This window comes from Peromyscus leucopus, chromosome 3 (genome assembly GCF_004664715.2).
Source record: "Peromyscus leucopus breed LL Stock chromosome 3, UCI_PerLeu_2.1, whole genome shotgun sequence".
In the NCBI taxonomy this organism is placed as follows: domain Eukaryota; kingdom Metazoa; phylum Chordata; class Mammalia; order Rodentia; family Cricetidae; genus Peromyscus; species Peromyscus leucopus.
The window spans coordinates 54144925-54166996 of NC_051065.1; the positions used below are offsets into that span (position 1 = coordinate 54144925).

At 40.7% G+C, this 22072-nt stretch overlaps 1 protein-coding gene across 1 annotated transcript in view; it reads right to left on the bottom strand.

The window, feature by feature from the left end:
• Exoc4 (exocyst complex component 4) overlaps window positions 1–22072 on the bottom strand; it is a 754883-nt gene that overhangs the window by 47735 nt on the left and 685076 nt on the right. Inside the window, exons 15-17 of the mRNA XM_028866155.2 lie at window positions 19098–19239; window positions 10940–11118; window positions 6518–6677 (exon numbers count right to left, since the gene is read on the bottom strand). Coding sequence (XP_028721988.1) covers window positions 6518–6677; window positions 10940–11118; window positions 19098–19239 — 481 coding nt within the window. The remainder of the gene's footprint in view (window positions 1–6517; window positions 6678–10939; window positions 11119–19097; window positions 19240–22072) is intronic.

Consider the following 22072-nt stretch of genomic DNA (forward strand, 5'->3'; position numbering starts at 1 on the left):
TAAAAAAATATCTTTATTTTATGTGTATGGCTGTTTGTATGTATGTATGTCTGTACCTTGAGTGTGCACTGCCCACAGAGGCCAGAAGAGGGCACTGGATCCCCTGGAACTGTGAGACACTAAGTGGATGCTGGGAATTGAACCTGGGTCCTCTGGAAGAGCAGCCAGTGCTCTTAACCAAAGGGCCAGCTTCTTTTCACATCATTTTCTTCTCCTTCTCCTTCTTCTCCTTCTTCTTCTTAACTGTTGCAGTTCTATGGGTATGAGTGGCATCTCACTGTGGTTTTGGTTTTCATTTCCCTAATAACAAATGATGCTGAACATCTTACATGCTCAACATACATTATCCACCTATAGATCTTCGTGGCATGTCTTTAACAACAATTTAATAGACTATTATTTCAAATAGTGTTGAGTCACAAAAAGTTGAGAAGTTATAATCATTATTCCTACTAATATCATCTTATACTAATATGGCACATTTATAACAAATAATGAACCAATATTAATAAACCATCATTAACTACAGCCCAACTTCATCCAGACTTCCTTTGTTTTTACTGCATGCTCTTTTTATTCTAGGACCCCATCCAGGATAGGACAGATTTTGCTGTCATGTCTCCTGGGTTCCTTATGGCTGAGATGGCTTCACCAACTTTTTTCTTTGTTTATTTTCTTTCTAAAGACTTTGATATGGAGGAGTGCTGGTCATGTATTTTATGGCTAACCCTGTATATAAATTTTTCTGATGTCTTTCTCATGATTTGAATGTAACACAAGCTTGGGGAAAGACCACAGCGGTAAAGTACCAATTTCATTACAGGGTATCAAAGCCACATATTGTGAACATGATTCATGCATGTTGATGTTGACTTTGATAAACAAGAGGCTACCAATTTGGCCTTTTCTATATCATAGTAGAGACATTCTGGCTGCATTTTTGTTTGCTCTAATCACATCTAGGCTACTAAGAGAAGCCTGTTTCACTTGAGGCTGGCTCCTACTTTAGACAAATTACATAGGAAAGATGAAGGAATACAAATCAAGGTATTCCAAGCCTCTGGTCAAGTCTATCAGTAGCCAGTTCTCTGTAGGTAGCTAACGTACCCCAGGAACATGTGATACAAAGGTACCTTCTTCAAACACTCCTCTGGACTCCAAGATTCCTCTTTTCCTAACCTCTTTACCTTCCTTAGTAGCTGTTTACTCACTCTCTGTTGGCGCTTTTTCAGCAGCCCAGCCTCTAGAGAGCAAGGCAGTCACTAGGCCCAAATCTCAAAGACAGCATCTTTTTTCTCTACTTCTCCCAGCCAGATCTCACTTCTCACTTTTTCTTCTGGCTTCAAACCCCATGTATAAGCTGATGGTTCACAAGTTCTTCTCTCTAGGCCAGACTCTCCTATACTCCAAGTTTCTTACTCAAGTCCCTCCCCTTATCTCTACTCATATCTATAAGAGGCATATCAAACTGAATGTATCAAACTCAAACTTTTGGTATCCCCCACCATCTACTCAAACTCAACTAGGTTTACTCATAGTCTGGTTCAGGACATTAAAACCTCATTGCTTTGAACTGCTCAGAAGAAAACAAGAGTCACTGGTTCACCCTGTCAGCTTGACTACTGTAATCCAGCCTAAGCTGACTTCTCATTCTCCCCAGTGCTGACTGGTTTGCATCACCATTGTTCACCTGGAGAATGTTCACCTGCTGCTGCTTTCTAATGGATCCTTCTGTTCATGCTCGAGCCTTTGCTTTCTTCTCCCAAGTCCTCTGATTTCCATCAGAGCAGACAGGAGGATTCAGATTGTGGAACTCTTCTGTCTCCAGTTCATTTCTGCCTCCCAATCATTAGCAGTTTTCTACTTCTTTCTGAGTAAAAGTCAATGATGTTACAATGGCCTTCCAGATCTCAGCTCCTTCGAATACATTTATGATCTTACCTCTCCCTGCTCATTCCAGCCACACTCACCTTTCTACTGCTTTCCCACTCAAGCGTACGCTCCTCTGGGTCTCCTCCTTAGAGCCCCTTTCCTGCTATGGGCTTTCCCTAGACCCACTGCAGGCATGTTCCTCCTAGGACTTTCATGAACACTCTCAGTGCTCATTTCTAAGCTTAGTTTTTCATCACAGTATGTCTGGAAAACTGACAGATTTTGCGTTTTACCTATTAGTTTGTATTTGGCCTCACAAAAGTGCAAGCTCCTCAGTATTGACAAACTCATATCTTCTGACATACTGTACATTTTACCTATCTACTAGTTTGTACTTTGCAGTTCCTCCAGGGCAGGACCAAGAGAGGACACACTTCCGAAAAGTATCTGTTCATTGACTAAAGCAATAATGATGTAAAGTAATGTTCTGTTCTCCATTTTACAATTGGTTCCCTACCACTTCTGAACCTCAGCTTTCATTTCCTTATCTTTGTGAGGTTTAAATGAAGACATTTGTTTAATGAAATGCAGAATGAGGGGCGGTGTGAGGCAAGGAGCCATAAATCTTAATGAGGAAAGCAAGAGGCAAAGCAGTATGGGAAATACAGAACAAAAGGAAGAATTGCCAGGCTTAGCAGCTATGCCTTTAAAGCCAGCACTTGGATACCAGTGAGCTCCAGGGCAGCCTGGTTTACATAGCAAGTCCCAGGCCAGCCAGTGAGAGTCTATCTCAAAAGGCAACAACAACAATAACCACCCCAAACAAACAAAAAATTTAAAAAATAAGCAAAACCAAACCCCAAAAAACCCCTGACAAATCCAAACCTAATCCAAACCCAAACACATGCTCTCCCCACGACAGAAGGAAGACTTGAGAGAGGACCTGGGGAAAAACTCTGGGCTATTCCTTTTGAATTAGGGCTTCACCTCATCTACAATGCCTGCTAAATAATCCTATCAGACCTTGTTACACTTCTGCCGTACACTCCATCTTCCTACCACATGGACTCCATGGCAGCTTTGGTGACTTACTTCTGTAAAGGAACAGGGCAGCTCAAGTTTAGATGAGCTTCTGACAGATGGAACCACAACCCCACATCCCCCCACCTCCACACCCCCCCACACACTTAGCCAAAAACTTTCCAGTTAATCTGCTATGATTTTCTTGGGCAGAAGTCCTTTGATTCCAAAAATTAACAGTAGGATAAGGAGTCAAAATTAGAGCAAAATGTAAGTGATCTTCATCATGGAGGGCAGAGCTGTCAGTAATCCTGGCAATATCCAGGCTGTCTTGATTCTCTGCTCACCTAATCTACCCTAGTAGAGATTAGAGTGCAGTGTGTATAAAGAGATGGACAGCCATCCCCAGGCAGGAGAATCAACAGAAGTAGAATCCTTCCACACCCCTTCATTCTCCAGTACAGAAAGATGCTATGTGTTTGGCTGGCCAGGAAGGCAGTGGCAGAAAAAATCTACAAGTGCTGTACAACTTCTTGTTAAGTCAGTTTTCTGACACACGGCAACTGGTGATTAATTACTTGTTAGAAGATAACGTTTCTATAGAGATTCACTGGAAATACAGATGCCCTTGTCCATGCTTGATTAGACACTGCTTGAGGAATGCCGAGGCACACTACTGTTAATTCTGCTTGTTTAGGTATTTATTCTACACAGCTTCAAATTTGGTAGAATTGATAGAGCCCATTTCAGAAAACTATCCTCTACCTCAAAAAGAAGAGGAAAAATAAAGCTATAAAATATGTCCCTATGAGAACAAGAACAAATCAGACAGAAAGAGACCATGGACTGGCAGGGAGGACTATGTTACCTACTTTTGGTAATATCTTCTGGTTTATAAAAGTGAGAGACACTCTTGTTCCTTATGAGTAGATAGAAAGTTGCCCAAATTTGCTGCTTAAAACTTTCAGGGCAGAGAGCCTAACTGGTCATTTTACAAACTCTTCATTAGCCTTGATTTGGCATATACCCACTTTCTCACCACATCTAGTGATCATTTTCTCTGTTCCAAGCACTGAGGAAACAGTGTGAAACTCCCCATTTAGTAAGGAGAGATGGTCTCTGAACCATCTGGAGCACAGAATCCCAGGCTATATGTTTACACCAGCCTGCATAATCCATTAGAGAAGAGGGATAACATTAGACACACCCCTCCCTGGTGGTCATGTTCACCTTTTACCTACTCCTTGGACATAATTCAGAAATCCAACTGTGAAAGGCATGACTGAGTTGCCATTCAATTATATCCTGCAGCAACCCTTCACTGGAACACAGCCCACTGATGCCAATCTTAGTGCTACCCTGTCAGGGCTTCATGATGCAGACGCTGGGTTTTCAGTATGTGTTTGGGCCCCATACTGTCTGCCAAGAACTGTGTTAATTTACTTATTTCAGCTAAATAAAAAAAAATCATTTAAAAAAGGATGATTGAATTTAGGAATTATATTCCTCAGAGAATTAGTAATGGCTCTTTGTATCCCTCAGGCCTCCATGTTCTTAACTTCCCCTTGTCAATGTTATTATGGATAGACTAATTCAATAATGAGATCATTTCCCCTAAGAGCGGCCAAATAAATGCAGCATTCAGTCACACCTGGTTTCCCTAATCTGAACAAGGGAGGCTTTCCACCAAATTTATCCTAAAACATGGAATTTAATGAACACACACACACACACACACACACACACACACACACACACACACACTTACTTTCCTGCAAACAGTAGGAAAAATACAGGGAAAGAGAGAAGCGGAGAGAACCAAATGGGTAGCAATACAACAAACAGACAGAGAAGGAAAGTTAAAAAGGAATATATGTGGGCAACTTTCAAAGCAAAGAGCCCCCCCCCCCGTACAAATGTCTTTATTGCCGTCAAAGTCACATGGCACTGTATAATTCTCTTAAATACTCAAAAACTGCTTCAATTTTTCCTGAACTTCTAGAGGAATCTAAAAGTCAAATGGAAAGAAACAGAAGTAATAAATAAGCAGAAACATTCTAGACTACTAAAACCCAACATTTTCCTAGCTAAAAGGGCTTTGAAAATGAAGTTCATGGACTACTTCACCTAACTGTAAGTAACAGAGCATGCAGGGAGGGGGAAGAAGTTGCTAACAAACTGTCATCCACATTCTACAAAACAGCTTGAACTGTCAATAGAGCACCAAAGGTTTGATTATTTAATAAACAACGTGGAGACCAGATAAGTAAAATAAGATTAATCCTAGCATTTGAAAAAGTGTCATAAAAGAGAACGACTCCTCTCCCAGTTGGAAAAAAATTGGACAGGTTCCAACTGGGGCAAAGTAGAAGCAGTGTCAGAACAGGCACATGTAAAGCTAACTTCAGTATTTACCAGGCAAGAAACAAAATGCAAAAACGCTGACATCCAAAGTGATTAGAAAACAAATTTCAGCTAATTGTACCATGGATTTGTTCACTTATTGAAAGTAATATTTTCTAGTAGCATTAGTATTTGAAAGATCATGTTTTCAAAGATTATTATTGATATGGGAAAATGCAATGAATACATTTTAAGTTACATTAACATAGTTACAGTTTTGTAAAAAGAGATATCATATACATGTGTATATATGAAAATTCACATACTTTTGTACTGTGTACATGTACTCAAAGCCAGGAGAAGGCAGACCAGATATCACTGTCTCTAGGCCAAAGGTTTATCATCTTACGTATCTTGTAAAATGTGCATATATTACTCTTTTACTCAGAAAAAAAAGTCACCAATGTTGAATAGCATGAAAAACTTCAGTTTGAGGCCAGTGAGACAGCTCAGCAGGTAAAGACACTTGTTACTAAGACTGATGACCCAATTTCAATCCTAGAACCTCCATGGTGGAAGGAGGGAACCACAAGTTGTCCTCTGGTCTATCTCCACACACACTCTATGGCACACATTCCCCCACCTCACTCCTCCCTACCCCTGTCATAAAATCAATAAAGGTAAAAAATATTTAAAAACAGAATTTAAGTTAGGCAGTGATAAAACTAACATCTGGAGGGATGTTAAACTTTGAATAGAGTTTTGTAGAATTACTGTCTCTGTCACATGAGAATACTGCCTTCTTTTCTTCTTTTCATGTGTGTGTGTGTGTGTGTGTGTGTGTGTGTGTGTGTGTGTGTGTGTGTGTGTGTTTATGATAGGAATGCATGAGTATGCTTGTCTGAATGGATGTGTGTATGCTTATATGTGGAGACCTGAGGTTGATGGCAGACAGCATCCTCTGCCATTCTTCTACCTTGTTTGTGGAGGCAAAGTCTTGGTCTAGGGAATCAATCAATCCCAGGTCTTGGTCTGGGGAATCTTAGTCTCTTCCTTCCAAGGCTGGAGTTACAGGACTCCCATACCCACTCATACAACATCTACATGGATTCTGAGGATCTGAACTTTGGCTCTCTTGCTTGCACAAGTACGTTAACTGCTGAACTATTTCTCCAGCCACATTTCTTTCTTTTAAAAAAAATAAGTTTCTTTTTTAGCAAACATTAGCTCATTACAGGCAATGAGTTTGGTTTAAGAAACCTAGCCCAACATTCCCTCATACCTTGCAAAGTCCAAGTCTGCCTCCCGTGACATAGTAATGTTGGTCAAATTCTGCTGAAGAACAAAAATGTTCCTACACATTTTCTTGATGCCAGACTCACTGATGCGTCGGAAGTACTGGGCTCCATTAATGAGGATGCAGGAGATGAGGTGTCCCAGACCTGAGGGGTCAGCACAGTGTAGTGAGGAGACAAAAAAGATATATTAGTGGCATCTGGCTTAAACTTATTCATAGGATTGCTCTTTTTCATCCTCCACAGGTTTAAATGACTGAAGAAAACATGTGTCCCAGTTGCCACAGCAAATCTTACAATGATTTCATAATACTTCCACAATGTTTTAGTAATTGCAAATGGAAAACTTAATATAGTCAGCTAAATTTGGTATATCCACAACCCAGCACTGTAATCCTCACCTAACGCCACCATCCATAAGGGCTTCAAGAAAAAGCCAGGGTGCTATAAGCTATGGACATAAAAAGGAACTGTACTATATGTGCAGATATTTGGAGAGATCTGTTTGGTCTCTCCTACTAATGAAACAGAGGAGGGCACACATTTGGCTCTGAACATAATTGGGAGCCTACGTATATAAAAATAAGTCAGTCCTAAGTTGAGCATTATGATCAATAATGCTAATAATTTTGCTTTCCATCATATTAGCCATCTTCCAGTAACTTGCCAAAATGACAGACACAAAGGGAAAGAGGAGGGGCACTCACTATATGTTCTCCAGGCTTTTTAGGTAACATAGATTGCACCTTTGGCCACTTACATACAAATCTACAAGAAAGATGATATTGTAGACATCAAGGAAATGGACACTGTTTAAAAAAGAAGGCCCTGTAAGTGTTACCATGGCAAAACCATAGAGTTTTCTATAGTGTTACCCAGCATGCCATGGGCATTATTGTGAACAAGCAAGTTAAGGGCAAGATTCTTGCCAAGAGAATTAGCATGCAGACTGAGCACATCAAGCACTCTAAAAGTTGAGACAGCTTCCTGAAGTGGGTAAAAGAGAATGACCAGAAGAAAAGGGAAGCCAAAGGGAAGGATACTTGGGTTCAGCTGAAGCGCACTTTGTGAGAACAGAAAGGAGCCTGAGCTGCTGGAGCCCATTCTATATGAACTTATGGCCGAATGTACAAAAAAAAAAAGAAAGAAAGAAAGAAAGAAAGAAAGAAAGAAAGAAAGAAAGAAAGAAAGAAAGAAAGAAAGAAAGAAAGAGAGAGAGAAAGAAAGAAAGACCTGGACTGTAAACAAACAAACAACAACAATGCTAATCTTTAAAAAGAATCATTCAATAAAATATGGGCTCCTGGCAACAATGCTAATAGATTTCAGCACTGGCAATAGGGTGAATGTATAACACAGTAATGGATAGAAACAGAGCATTTAGGAAAAATAGACTGTGAGTTCACTGTTGAATTCCTAGTAGACATCTATAGATAGTTCTGGGGTCCTATAAATGGTTTGTTTTTACATGTGAAGGATTGTCTTATTATCTTGCTTTGTTTTGTTTGTTTGGAATATACATATAATACACACACACACACACACACACACACACACACACACACACACACACAGACACGGTCTCACATATTTGGCCTCAAACTCTGACACTTCTGCCTCCACCTCTCAAATGCTGGGATTACATGCATGTGTTAGCATGCTGGGTAGGTTTATATACGCTAGGGATTGATCCAAGGCTTTTTGTGTACACTAGGCCAAATACTCTACCAGCTGAGCCAAATTTCCAGCCCCTTGTGGACTGCTTTATAGTCTATGTAATTTGGCAGAGAGTATCTGAGGACATCAATAAACTAGAAGGACTCCTTTCATCTTTTTGGTTGTGAATCTAGCCTTTAATGGTTGAACCATCTTTCTAGCCCCAGGACTCCTTTTGGATAGCAATATTTAGGCTGAGGAGTGATGGATGGTTCAATACAACATAAAGTAGTTATAGGTAACTACCTTTAGAAGGTAGATTTAATTTTAAATGTTTCTTCATTCAGATTGTCCCAATTTTGCAGAGTTGGCCTCTAGCAGGGTATTGTCCTCAGAACTCAAGAACCACCCCAGGTAGTTCACTGTTACTGTCATCTTCCTCTCCTGGAGCCGGAGTCCCTTCATGGTAACTAGACTCCGATCAGTGATCAGTGCACATCTAAGGTTCAATGGCTTCCTCTAGCTTCACAATGGGTTGCTCCTTGGCTGAGATCAAAGCAGAAGAGGCGAAGGCCAAGACAATCTCTCTTGCTTTAGCTATTCTCAACCAGTAATTCTTCAAGACCACAGACTTGTTTGAGCTATTTACAGTGAAGAAAGATTTGGGCTCAAAGGAAAAGAAACACAACATAGAATTGTCATTTAAGCTAGAAAAAAATCTTTTCAAGTTAAGGTCTGGTCTGCCATGGTACAATATGTTGTGATGAAAGTGTAAAGTGTAGATGATGATGGGATATATCTGATTATTAAGGAATAAAAATATTAATAACTTAAAATATCATTAAATAAATGCAAGCACATAAATAAGACCTATGGAGGTCCAGGGCGTGGAAGAATCACACTAGGAGGAAAGAGAAAGCTCTGTGTGTTCAGAGAACAGTGACAGGTTCTGATGGACACAGTGTGGTCAGAGAACAGTGACATGTTCTGATGAACACAGTGTGGTCAGAGAACAGTGACATGTTCTGATGGACGCAGTGTGGTCAGAGAACAGTGACATGTTCTGATGGACACAGTGTGGTCAGAGAACAGTGACATGTTCTGATGGACACAGTGTGGTCAGAGAACAGTGACATATTCTGATGGACACAGTGTGGTCAGAGAACAGTGACATGTTCTGATGGACACAGTGTGGTCAGGAAACAGTGACAGGCATTGACAGACACAGAGCCTTGAAGCTGCATATGATGCTACAGGTACTCTCTAGTCCAGCGTCACAAGGCTAGCCAATGGCTCATGTCATAACTACTCCCATTTTTGGGTACAATCTCCTTCAGAAAACATTTCTGTCTCCATGGCTTGACTTTGAACATTTCATGGTAAAACAGGATTCACCTATTCTGGGGCTAGGGTTGCAAAGCTGCTATGGTACAATGTTCTCATAAAGGCAGCAATGGCCATGCACTGACATCTTGTAGTCTGCTGCTCATCACAGTCTTTAGATAATGTACCTTTTTCTTTTTTTTAATGATTTATCTATTTATGTGCTTTATGTAAGTGGGTGTTTTGTCTGCGTGTACATTTGCACACTAGAAGAGGGCATCAGAACCCATGGGACTACACTTACAAATGGTTGTGAGCCAACATGTGAGTGCTGGAAATTGAACTTAGAACCTTTGGAAGAGCATCCAGTGTTCTTAAATGCTGAGCCATCCCTTCAGCTCCAACAATGTACCTTAACTGTCCTATTCTGTGTCAAGACACTGACAACTTCTAATATCCAGGCCCATGCTTTGAAAGACAAAATAAATACAGACCATGCAGGGACATGTTGGAGGACTATGTACCAGAGGCTCTGTGGTAAGGGCCTGGTTCTCATGGGCATTCTTGGGAGGAGGTGGGACCGTTGGGAATGAGGCCTAGTTGGTGTGGGGTGGTCCATACCATGAGATCTTAGTCTCTTTATTCACTACCCTGGCCATAAGATCAGCAGCTCTGCTATAAGTTCCAGTTCCTGCCTTCTGGCCTCCTTACCTACCCCAACTCACCTAAAAGCAATGGAGTCTCTTGACCATGAGTAGGAAAATAAGCCTCTTCTTTTTATAGCTTAATTATTTGGGGTACTGTATTATAGAGAAAAGGTCCTATGGTAGAATACAGCATCAAGAATTATTTGGCTTGCATCATATTTTTTAAGTTTGAAGGCAAATATCTCCAGATAATACTGCCTCCCACAGCCCTCCTGATGGAGGCGGCTGATAGAAGGCACTGATGGAAGCGGCTGCCCTAAGTTACTGCAGAGCAAGGAGCCTGTTCACTTCAGGGCATAATGCATTCTGCGAGAGAAACTTCCCCATCCAGGTACTAAGTGACCAGAGAAAGATTTTTTAGGGTTCCTGCCTCACTGTCTGCATATGTGTGAACTTCTTCTTTTTCTCTCCTACCTTTCTCTCTTTAAAAGAGCTCCTCTCAAGTTAATTTGTGCTCCATTTACACATCTGCCCAAATCTCAGTGACATACATGTCATTGCAGGCAGAGGAGAGACATTTGCATTATCTTAGATAAAATCTCCTATCAGCAGGAGCAGGTGGACTGAGATCTATTTGCTCATACATGAAGCTAGGTGCAGCAGTTCTAATCTAAACACACTAGGAAACAACTTGTCCTTATACATTTTGAACTTCTCTAATTTAGAAATACATGAACACCTTCTTCCCTCCCCTGCTCCTAGATACAAGAGGTAGGCTCTGACCTTCAAAGATGTACTGGAACTTGTGCTGCTGAAGGCTGGCGCTCATGGCCTCTTCCATGGCACTGATGTCTTTATTGAGCTTGACCACCAGAGGGTCATAATCCATACTTTCCACATTGGCAACGATGGCATAGTTCCCCTCCTTTGCCAAAGGAATGAGATAATGGAAACAATGGACTCTGAAAGAGAGAGGGGTGGAGAGAGCAAATTAAAATATAAAATAAACATTTCCCCATGAAGACAAGGATCTGCTTGGGAAAAGTGCACCAAAATATCTGAAGCAGCTGTGGCCTTATGCATTTCACCCAGACCTCCCAGCAGTCGTCTTCTTTTTTTAAAAACCAAAAAGCCATCTTAAGTTATACAGCTGAGTGATCGGAAGCAAGCAGGCATCTATGAAATTTGCTCATTTAATATATATACTCTTGATAAGAAATAGATGACTTCTGAAATTCTTTCAATGCCAAGACAGTATGCACAGTATAGGAGCCGGGGTGTCTTTCAAAAGATGTTGTTATGATGACAATGAGAGCTGAATTTCCATCCTCAATGCAATGCTATTGTGGGAGACCTCTGATTTCTGTTTCCCAGTTTTGACACTTCTTAGCTTTAGGGAAGATACTGGAATCTTTCTATGCCTCAGTTTCCCTTGAAATAGGCACAATAATAACTTCTGCATCAAAGGGCCATACAAAGCATATAACACAGAGCCCGATGTAAAGGAAGCACACAGTAAGGATGAACACTGTCACTAGTATTAATCACTGCTAATTTTTTATGTGACTTAGTCACTTATTGAACATGTTTAAAACTGCTGGAAACTATGCTAGAACCAGGAACTGTAAGTCAGTTTGCAGCATTGAAGACTCCACAGCTTACTGGGACAGAGTAATAATAATAATAAGAATGTCTAAAAGAATGGGCTAGAAAGATGGCTCAGTGGTTAAGAACACTTGTGGCTCCTACAGAGGACCTGGGCTCAGTTCCCAGCACCAACATGTTGGCTCACAACCATCCACAACTACAGTTCTTCATTCTCAACTTGACTAGGAGATACACCTCTGGTTTGAACTTTGAGTGTATTTCCAGAGAAGTTTAACTGAGAAGGGAAGAATACAGGCAGGACCATTCCATGTACTGGTATTCCGGGCTGAATATAAAGGGGAAAAGAAGGAAGCCACTGGGTACACTATTCATCCCTCACCATGCTTCCTGGTGGTAGGTGCAGTGTGACCCGACACCTCATGCTCTTGTTATCATGCCTTCCTGTTCATGACTGACTATATCCCTTCAAACTGTAAGCTGAAATAACCCATTTTTTCCTTAAGTTGTTTCCAGTTTTATGTAAACATAAATTTTCATTTCCCTTGAGTAATTACTTAGAAGTAGGCTTTGCTGAGTCAGAGGCTAAGGGTACCTCCAGCTTTGGAGGAAACAAGGCATTGCGTTACTGAGCTGAGCTATTTTGCTCTCCTACTAGCAACATAAATCCAGTCATCTGTATCCTCACCAGCACTTAGGGTGCCAGTTAAAAAGACTTTTTTCATGTAGATGTATTATAGTATCTCACAGTGGTTTTAATTTCCATTTTTCTAAAGAGTAACATGTTGGACTTCATGTAGTTGTTTCCACCCATCTATGGTGACATAATACTGCCACAGTGGGATGAGTCCTTCTACATCAACCAGCTATCAAGACAATGCAGTGACACTAGGTTGTGCCAAGTTGACAACAGAAAACAACCAAGCAAAAGACACTGCGAGTCTTCTTTCATTGCTCTCCATTTATTATCTAGAGACAGGTTCTCCCAGTGAACTGGAAGCTGTTTCTGCTCCAGTGACCAGCCAGCAAGATCCAAAGATCAACCTATCTTTACCCTCTGTCACCAATGCTGGGTTTACAGGTACTGACAGCCACATCTGACTTTTTATATTACATGGGTTCTGAGGATTCAAACTCAAGTTCTCATGTTTATACAACAGGTGCTCAGATCAGTGAGCCATCTGCCTAGTCTCAAGCAATATCCTTAGAATTTTTCATATAAGAAAATATAAATACAAAATGACTATAGTTCATTTTTACTGATATGTGCTTATCCTCACAGCTGCTAATTACTAAGAAATGTCACCAATAAAAAGCCCAATCTGACATTCCTGAGTTAATTGGCAAAGAGAACAGTTTTGATCAAGATTGAACTAAAGGCTCTGATCACAGGCCCTCTCCAATGTGATCTTCCCAGTGTAATGAAAGATTACCCACTCAGGAGTGGGAATCTTGACTAGGGCAATTAATCACTATCTTGCAGAAATTAAAATGAAGTAGCATTAGTTGAATACTAAAGTATCTTTAAACTAGGCGTAAAGCTATGGTAGGATAGTCACAGACAATAGGAAGACCAAGCTGAAAGGCATGAAGTTGTATATGGGCAATGTCTCTGACCAATAGTGAGAGGCTCCTTTTTGTTCCATACAGATCACAGGAGAGAGACATGACATGAACGTAAGGACATGAGCTTTAAAGGCCATCTAAAGAATGTGGACTTTATGCCAGAAGGTTTAGGGAACCTTAAGAGAACTTCACAGATTAATTGAAAATTAAAAAACTAAGTATGTGTGTGTCCCCATGTGTGGATTTATACACAGGAATGCAGGTGCCCAAAGAAGTCAGATGTCTCACCTGATACGCATGCTGGGAATTGAACCTGGGTCCTTCGTACCCACTATTAATCAACAAGTAATTTCTCTAGCCCCAAGAGAACTTTAAGCAGCAAAATGATAAACTCCAATACTAGCTTTGGCACAAAGAAAGAGAAGACTGATGGTAGAACATGGAGACAAATTAAAGCAGAGCTAGCCTACTGAAGATTCGGGTACACTGGAGGTGAAGTTCCTGAGACTCTACAGCTGGAGGCAGAGGGGAGACAATCACTGTTAAAGGTATTATTTTATTTTTCCCAAATGATCAGAAAAAATGTCACTGCTGAATATCAAATTCAATAAAGTTTTATTTTTCTCTGGGTTCTGGTGTGCTGTTGCTGACCTTCGCCTGACTTTGGCATTAAGGTTTTCTGCAAACACTGCTGATTGCACAGCGGGATGGTTGATTTTCAGAAAGCGCACACTTAGGATCCCAACAGTGACAGGCAGTTGCTGTTGAACCCACTTAGAGCCCTCCTGATGGTAAGGGAAATCAGCTGATAGAGGTGACATTCTTGGCGTTGTGGACTCAAATGGCAACTTAATTTTCTTTTTCTAAAGTTCAAATATGAAAAAACCCTCAACAACTTTCAATGGTCTCACCATGTCCTTCATTTCTTGGAGGGGGGTGTCATCTGCCTTCTGCCTCAAACTGTGGAAAGATAGTACATGGTGGTTAAATGTGGCCTACAATGACATGGGTAAAATGTCAAATGCTCGTTGGATGGGTTCTTCAACACAGAACCTGATGGATTGGAGAACTTTTTTTTTTTCTTTGAACTTTAACAGTGTTGAAGAAAAATATAGGCTTTGGATATAAAGATATTTTGGGAGTAAGATAGAGTTTGGCATTTGAAGTTGTTCTGGAGTTTTGCTGGCACAACCCATTAATATATTTCACATGGCTTTCATTTTTCTTTGGTTCCTACTGCAGTATTTTCATGGCTATAAGTGCAAGAGAGAGCATCACTTTTCATCATGCCAGCTCCTGGACAGGGCCTCCATTATAACTCTCTTTCACAACTGAATAGGGATAAAGTAAGCATTAGTGAACTATCAGAATGAGGATGAGGTTGGTCACACACCCTTTGTGGTGGTTTGAATATGAAGGGCCCCCACAGGCTCATGTATTCGATTACTTGGTCCCCAGTTGGTAGTGCTCTTTGGGGAGGTTATGTAATCTTTAGGGGGTGGGGCCTTTTTGGAGAAAGTCTGTTAGTGGGGGTGGGCCTTCAGGGTTTGTATGTTTTCTGTTTCCTATGTGTAGATGACATGCGACCTCTCTGTCCCCTGTTTCTGCTGTCATCCCTTTCCAGCCTTGATAGACTGGGACTGTAAGCTACAATGAACTTGTTCTTCCTTAAGTTGCTTTTGGTCATGGTATTTTATCGCGCCAACAGAGAAGTGATTAATACACCCTCTGTACTTGCAAATGCATGTGGTTGACTTGTAAGTGGGCTATCATGTGAAAATGCAATTTATAAACCAATTCATTTGCTTTCAAGAACACAAGTTTTGTTTAGGAGAATAGAGCTTTTTTTTTTTTTTAATTTTAAAATCTGGGTTTGGTTTAAAGTCAGCTCATTCTTAAGAAGAAATCATACAGGCATTATGGCTGGCTCATTTCTGGGACTGTTTATAATAATGAACAAGATATACCAGAAGAGTGAGTGGTCTCTTCCACAACCTTGCACTATAGGTTCCAAGAGTGTCTGGCAGTTGCTTCTGGTACAATACCCTATCAATGTGATGATTAGCATGACATCCGTTTTGTTCATTTTATATCCTCACCACCGTTCCCCCACTCCTCCTCTGGCACTGTGATAGGACAGAACAGAGTGTGTCAGCATTCACCATCTCAGCCATACATGGAGAAGTCTGTTTTGTAATAATAAGGACAAAATGGAGACACATTCATAGAAAACAAACTGAATGTTGGAGCCAGGTTACAAGTGGAAATAAAAAAATGAATTTAAAAAAACTATGCTTAGTGTTCTCAAAGTAAAGGAAAAATAATCTGTATCTAGAGCACTAAAATTCAGGCAGAAATTACCCTTTCCTGTTTTTAAGTTAATACTGAAGGAGGGGCGTGGAAATGAATATTACAATTGTGTGATTTCTTAGAAAGTTGACAAAACATGTTTGGCATTGTAAGAATAGTACTGCTAAGAAGAACAAACAATAAAAAAGACAGGTCAGAGGTTAAGGATTTCAAAGATCTTACTCGAACGTGCTGAAAACATCCCTCCTGGAATTAACTACACACAAGTCAGTGATTCTGAATGTAGAGCATGTCCTGAGACTGCACAATCAATAGCATAAATTCTAGGAGTTGTGAAAGTAATTAATTTGCTGTTCTCTTGTTTTGCTTTGCAACCTGGGGTAACAGCAGCCTTGGAATATTACTGGGTGGTTTATTTTCTTCTTTCTTCCTTGTATGTCCACAGCACTTATCTATTCATAGAAAATGCCTGCTTTATTTCATTATCAGCTTGAAAATAAATAGAAAACAAATCTAAAAATTATCGTAAAACAAATCAGAAATCACATAGCAGGATTCCTTATTTCTGACAAGTTAATGTAAGAAATAAACTCAGGAATAATGCTGAGCACAACAGCTTCCAAGCCTGCAGGCTCCTGCTTTGTTCCCCTCTCGGGGTGCTAACAAGCAACAGAGAAGTAGCTCATTGGGAAACCAAAGAAAGCCAAAAGCAGGTTGCATAAAAAGAAGGTGACATTAACATGCCTCAAAGCCATCCAAGTTTCAACTGGATAAAAATATCCCAAAGTCTTAACTATGAACCAAACTCATTTTATATGTTTAAAACATGGATGCTATAGAAACTTCAAATGAAAATATTTAATCAACTTTAACATTGTTCCAAAAAACACAGAAGAAAATGCACTACATGCCACATCAGGCTTCCTGATTCTGGAGTTTCAGAAGTATATATCCAGTGATCTTGTTGGCATTACTACCTAGATATCAGATAAGCTCCTCAAAGTGAACACCTTGAGTACTTGTTTTCTGAAACCTCAAAGCCACACCCCTGACCTCTCTGCTCCTTCAGTCTGTCTTGCTTCAGTTAGATGAGATCAGGAACCTCTGAGTGGTGTAACCACAGACAAGGGTATAGTCCAGGATGCTCTCAACCTCGTAATGGTCCTGTCTTGCCCTCTTCAGTATTTGTCTACTGGTATTCATAGCTTTTGCACTCACAAATTCTAAGACTCTGAACTGGTGGGTTTCTGTGAGTCTTTTTTTTCTCATTGCCACCAAACCTTGAACCCAACCCAATCTGTCAATAAGTTCTAGGATTTCTACTTCCAGCATATGTCCCTAGTCCTATGTCTTTGTCTTTCATATTTCCACCTCGTTACTTTGATGCTCCTTATTGGTCTCAACTGGTCACCCTATTTTCTGTGCAGCCCCATTGACCATACATCATCAAGAGCAGCCTTTTAAAAATATTAACCAATGACATCTGTCCTCTCTACAAAGCCTCGCTGACAGCTTCCTAATGCACTTAGAACATGACTGAAACTGTCTTTTGGTCTTGAAGACCTCCTATGTATCAGGCACACAACTGCCCATGATCAGGGCCTAGTCCGTCTTTTCCTTTACTCTACCCACCGTTCACAGTTGCCTCACTCACTTGGTTGTAAATGTACTGGGCTCTTCTCTGTGCCTCCAACTTGCCTGGACTGTGTCTTGGGACCTTTCTGAGTGCTGCTCCCTGACTGAAATTTTCTTCCTTTAGGTTTCTGTTTGGGTGACTCCTGTCACTCTGCTACATGTTCTCTGTCTAAGCAACTCCCTTCCTGGGTAGCCCATACACCCTGCATTTTCCAGTGTATGTTTGCCACATGTAGCTACTGAGCACACGAGTGTCCTCACCATGATGCACACTAAGTGTAAACTATGAATATGCCAAGGGTTACCACAGGGAATGAAAAGTAACTCACTGTTTCTGTGTTGATCTTATGTCAACAAATAATCTATCCTTAATATATATGTATACACACATACTCTGAGTTAAAAATATAAATTATTTTACCTTCTTCCCTCTACTTTTCAAATGTAACCACTGTTTGAGTATCCCTTATCTAAAAGAGTTGGGATCAAGTTTTTAATTTAGAACACATGCACAGACTTACTGGCTGAGAATCTGAAATGTTCTCAAGTCTGAAGAGCAGTTCTAGGTTTGAGTTTCTGGATTAAGGATGCGCAACCTGTACAGCAACTTTATATGACCTATGTGGCTTGCATTTGCAGTTCATGTTATCTAAATAATATCAGAATATTACTATTTAAAATTATTTATAAATTTATTTGTGTGAACATACCTATGAGCTAACAAGTATGGAGGTCAGAGGATAATTTTTGAGAGTCAGTTCTCTCCTTCCACCATGTGGGTTCTAAGGATCATACTCAGGTCATCAGGTAAGTGGCTTAACCCTCTTAGTCACCTCACTGGCCTCTCGTTATATTACATTACTACTTTAGCTATGACTATCTGAAAGTATCTTTTTTGCCTTATCCATGAGTGGAAGACGTGGGGACCTGGAATATTTGGCTTGTTGCTATATGTTTAGAGCACTACCTAGTACGAAGAAGACACCTGTTAAACTGTTCAACAACGAGGGGATAACTGAAGATGTCCTGCCTCTTCTTCTCATTTCTAACTGTTTTAAAAGCATCTGCATGGCCAGTGTCTTCTTGCTGCAGGGGAAGGAAGAGGCATCCTTGAAACCCGTCTCTTGGATCATTCTTTTCCTTAATCTCTTCAATTGGGTTTTTAATTTTGTTGAAGGGAAGCTTTGTGGCTCTTGAATATAACTTCCTTTTTGACTTGCAAAAATATTAATGATGATAAAGTTCACACAATTTGACTGACTATGTGACAGACATGGTACAAATTATTCAAGATTTCCTTCATAACATCTAAGGTAGAATCTGCTATTTTCATTTTAAGTGGAAACTGAAGCTTTGCAAAAATAACCAGCTAGCTGACCCTCAGATCATCTACATGGTTGGTGTGCACATGCAAATCCATGTTACATCATAGGCCCCACCACCCTTGAGTCACCACACTCACAGTCCAGCATATGCTCACATCTTTTTTTTTTTTTTTTTTTTTTTTTTTGGTTTTTCGAGACAGGGTTTCTCTGTGTAGCTTTGCGCCTTTCCTGGGACTCACTTGGTAGTCCAGGCTGGCCTCGAACTCACAGAGATCCACCTGGCTCTGCCTCCCGAGTGCTGGGATTAAAGGCGTGCGCCACCACCACCTGGCTGCTCACATCTTTTTAAGAATACTGAATCCTGCTAAACATCATGCTCACCAAAGAAATGGACAGCAAAACAGTAAAAACTGAAAATTATGGTGGCACTCCATGACGGCACCTGACTTATGTCACAGGGGTCCCGACATTGCACTGTCCTGTGCTTAACTGGGTCGTACCTCACTTCCAGATGCAAGACGAGCAGGCAGCGGTCAGCCATGTCCTGGAAGGACTTTGCAAGTTCACTCAGTGTCTGCATGATCTGTTCAGATACTGGTGGAAGGTCCATGTTCCCATGGCTCTCTTGAGCAGGAGACAACACTGGAAAAAGAGGAGAGAGAAAAAGCAATCATTTATTAGATACCTACAGGTTCCCCATAATGTATATTATTTATTCATCTTGCTGTTTTTACTACTTTGGCAGCATTAGAAGTCTAAGATACATGAGACTCTGGTTTTACTTTAAAATTTATTTTACTTTTTATTGTTGTGTATGCATGCTGTGTGTGAGTATGGATGCATGTGCCTGTGTGTCACAGTGTGTGGTGGCCAGAGGCAAACTTTGGCGAGTTCATTCTCTTCTTTCATCAGGGGTTTTGGGGATCAAACTGAGGTTTTCAGGCCTGCATAGTAAGTACTTCTACCTACAGAGGCAGCTCACCCGTCCTATGGTGTTCTTCCTTAAACAGTCACTTGCCTCAATCAAGTTACTGAAATAGAAGCAGCTTTAGACTTGTGTGGCCTGAATATGTGGCCTGTCATTGTATTTCCTGTACATTTTCAAGTTGCTGTCCAGCTTCTGGCTGTACACTCACAGCAATGCTTGTGAAGGCAGTATCAGCATCTCTGAGCCAGCTGATTCCACATCCGAAATACCTGAGCTGACAAAACCCCTAGATCTGTCTTCATTAACTTCCAGAATTTCACTGGCACCAATCTACTTAGCTCTGTAGTCATTATCAGACATGTCAGAACTAAGGACGGAAGATACCTCTTTTGGCTTCAATGAAGTCTTTCCTTTCTCAGGCTAAATTTCCCCCATTCTTTAATCATTCTTCAAATGACTGGACTAAATCGTATCCTAATTCTCAAACTCTATTGACAAAGTATTCTGTCTGTTCTAGATCCCTCCTGAAAGTCTCAGAATAAATATTACAGACTAACATGTCTACCAGGAGGGATCACTTGGGTTATTCTAGAGGCTGTGACACTTGGACTAAAGCTTAACATCTGGGGGATGAGATAGAGGGAGGTGGTGGTGGGCTGTATGCCGCCTCTTTAGTTCACATGTAACTTATGAGCAATGACAGGCCCTAGCAGGGCTTTTTAGGATACCGGTATAGCTACTTTCTCTAACTTTCCAAAGGACTTCATATCTTACTACAGAGATACATGTGCATCCATATTCATTGCTGCTGTATTTGCAAAATTAAGGAAATAGAATCAACCTGATGTCTATCAACGGATAGATAGATTATGAAATTAACAGGTAAATGAACAGAGTTGGAAATAATCACTCTGAGTGAGGAAACCCAGACCCCGAAAGGCAAATGCCACATTCCTGCTCAAATGCAGGTATTAGCTTTGAATCTTTAGGTATGTATGCTTAAACTGGATAGCCCATACAAGTTAGGAAACTACCAAGAGGCCATAAGGGGATTTAAAAGAAAGGGGGATAGAATGGGAGTGATACAAAGGTGGGAAGAGGAATGGTAGAACAGGAAGGGCTAGGGTAAAAGGTGAGGGTAGAGAAGCGAGCACGGGGAAGGATAACAGTAAAGTCCTTTGAAAACAGCATATGGAAACCTACCAATATAGATGCTTACACACACACACACACACACACACACACACACACACACACACACCCCACAAAGTTTAAATGGAGATAAGACTATAACAAGGGGTCAATGCTTCCTTCAGACAATATAGGTTATAAAATAAAAAGCCCCGTGCAAGGAATTATCTCTTTTTGATTTGTTGGTGAATAGAGTCTTATACATGTTCCCAAACATTATAAGCTATTGTCATTGCTCTTGGTTACTTGATGATAAGACCCTACTGCTGAAGACACCATATATCTGAGTTATAGGACAGGGAAAAATCAAGCTGATAATGGCCTGGGAGTTTCATCCCTACTGGCTAGAGTTCAAGTTGAAGGTTCTATGCATGCTGTGAAATGAGAAAAGTCATCAATGGTCTCACCCAGTGAACCTTATATGCTATAATAATGATTGGTCTGGCAAGATATATGGAACAGTGTAATAGTGGTAGGAATATCAAGGGGATAACCAACTACTTTCTGCTTGGACTTAAAGCCCATGCTACAAGATGGACCTCATTCCTAATACCTACCATTAACTGAGCAAAAAAAAAAAAAAAATATCTTTGACTGGCCAAGTCATAGGTTTAAGAAGAGAGACCCTACTACTATTATTCTGCTAAATCATCATAGTAATATATGTCCCTAAGTTTTCATCTTTATTCCCAAAGACCGATTCCTTGCTCAACCCTCATCATAGAAGCTTCCTTTTGCAGTAGATGGCAATTAATACAAAGACCCACAACTGGTCAACATGTATAGTCTGTGGAGTTCTCAGTATTGCTTCTCTGTCTGAAAATCCTTCCCTCTGCCAGAGAACTTGGGTCTTCTGGAATCAGGATTCCTGGACTTGGGGCCTGCCACAGGATCTACTGAGACACCACTAACTCTAGAAACAGGGAGTCAACAACTGCCCAAGCAGTGCCTAAATGGGACATCTATATCTCATCATTTCCTATAAAGGTTTGAGGATCACTGAGGAAGAAGGCATGGAAGGATTGTATGAGTCAGAGAGAGTAGATGTCTGCAGTGGAACAATGTTTGCTGTACATAGCATCACAGCTGCACACAGTGGCTAGGACTGTATGCACAAGTCATGTCCAGGCTCAAGCCAGCCAAAGTTCTAGACTGGATGGGGGAGGTGCTCATGAAGTTCCACCTCTAGCTGAAGAGCTGTTGGCATCTGATGGGTGTTGGGGGAGGGAAGCCAGTTGTCTTTGGGTATGTGGGCTCTGAGCAGCTACTAATCCTCCTGCAGATGGACCTACACCTAGCACATCAGGCAGTAGTAAGTGGACTGAGAGTATTAAAAAACTTAGAAAGAGGAGTGCA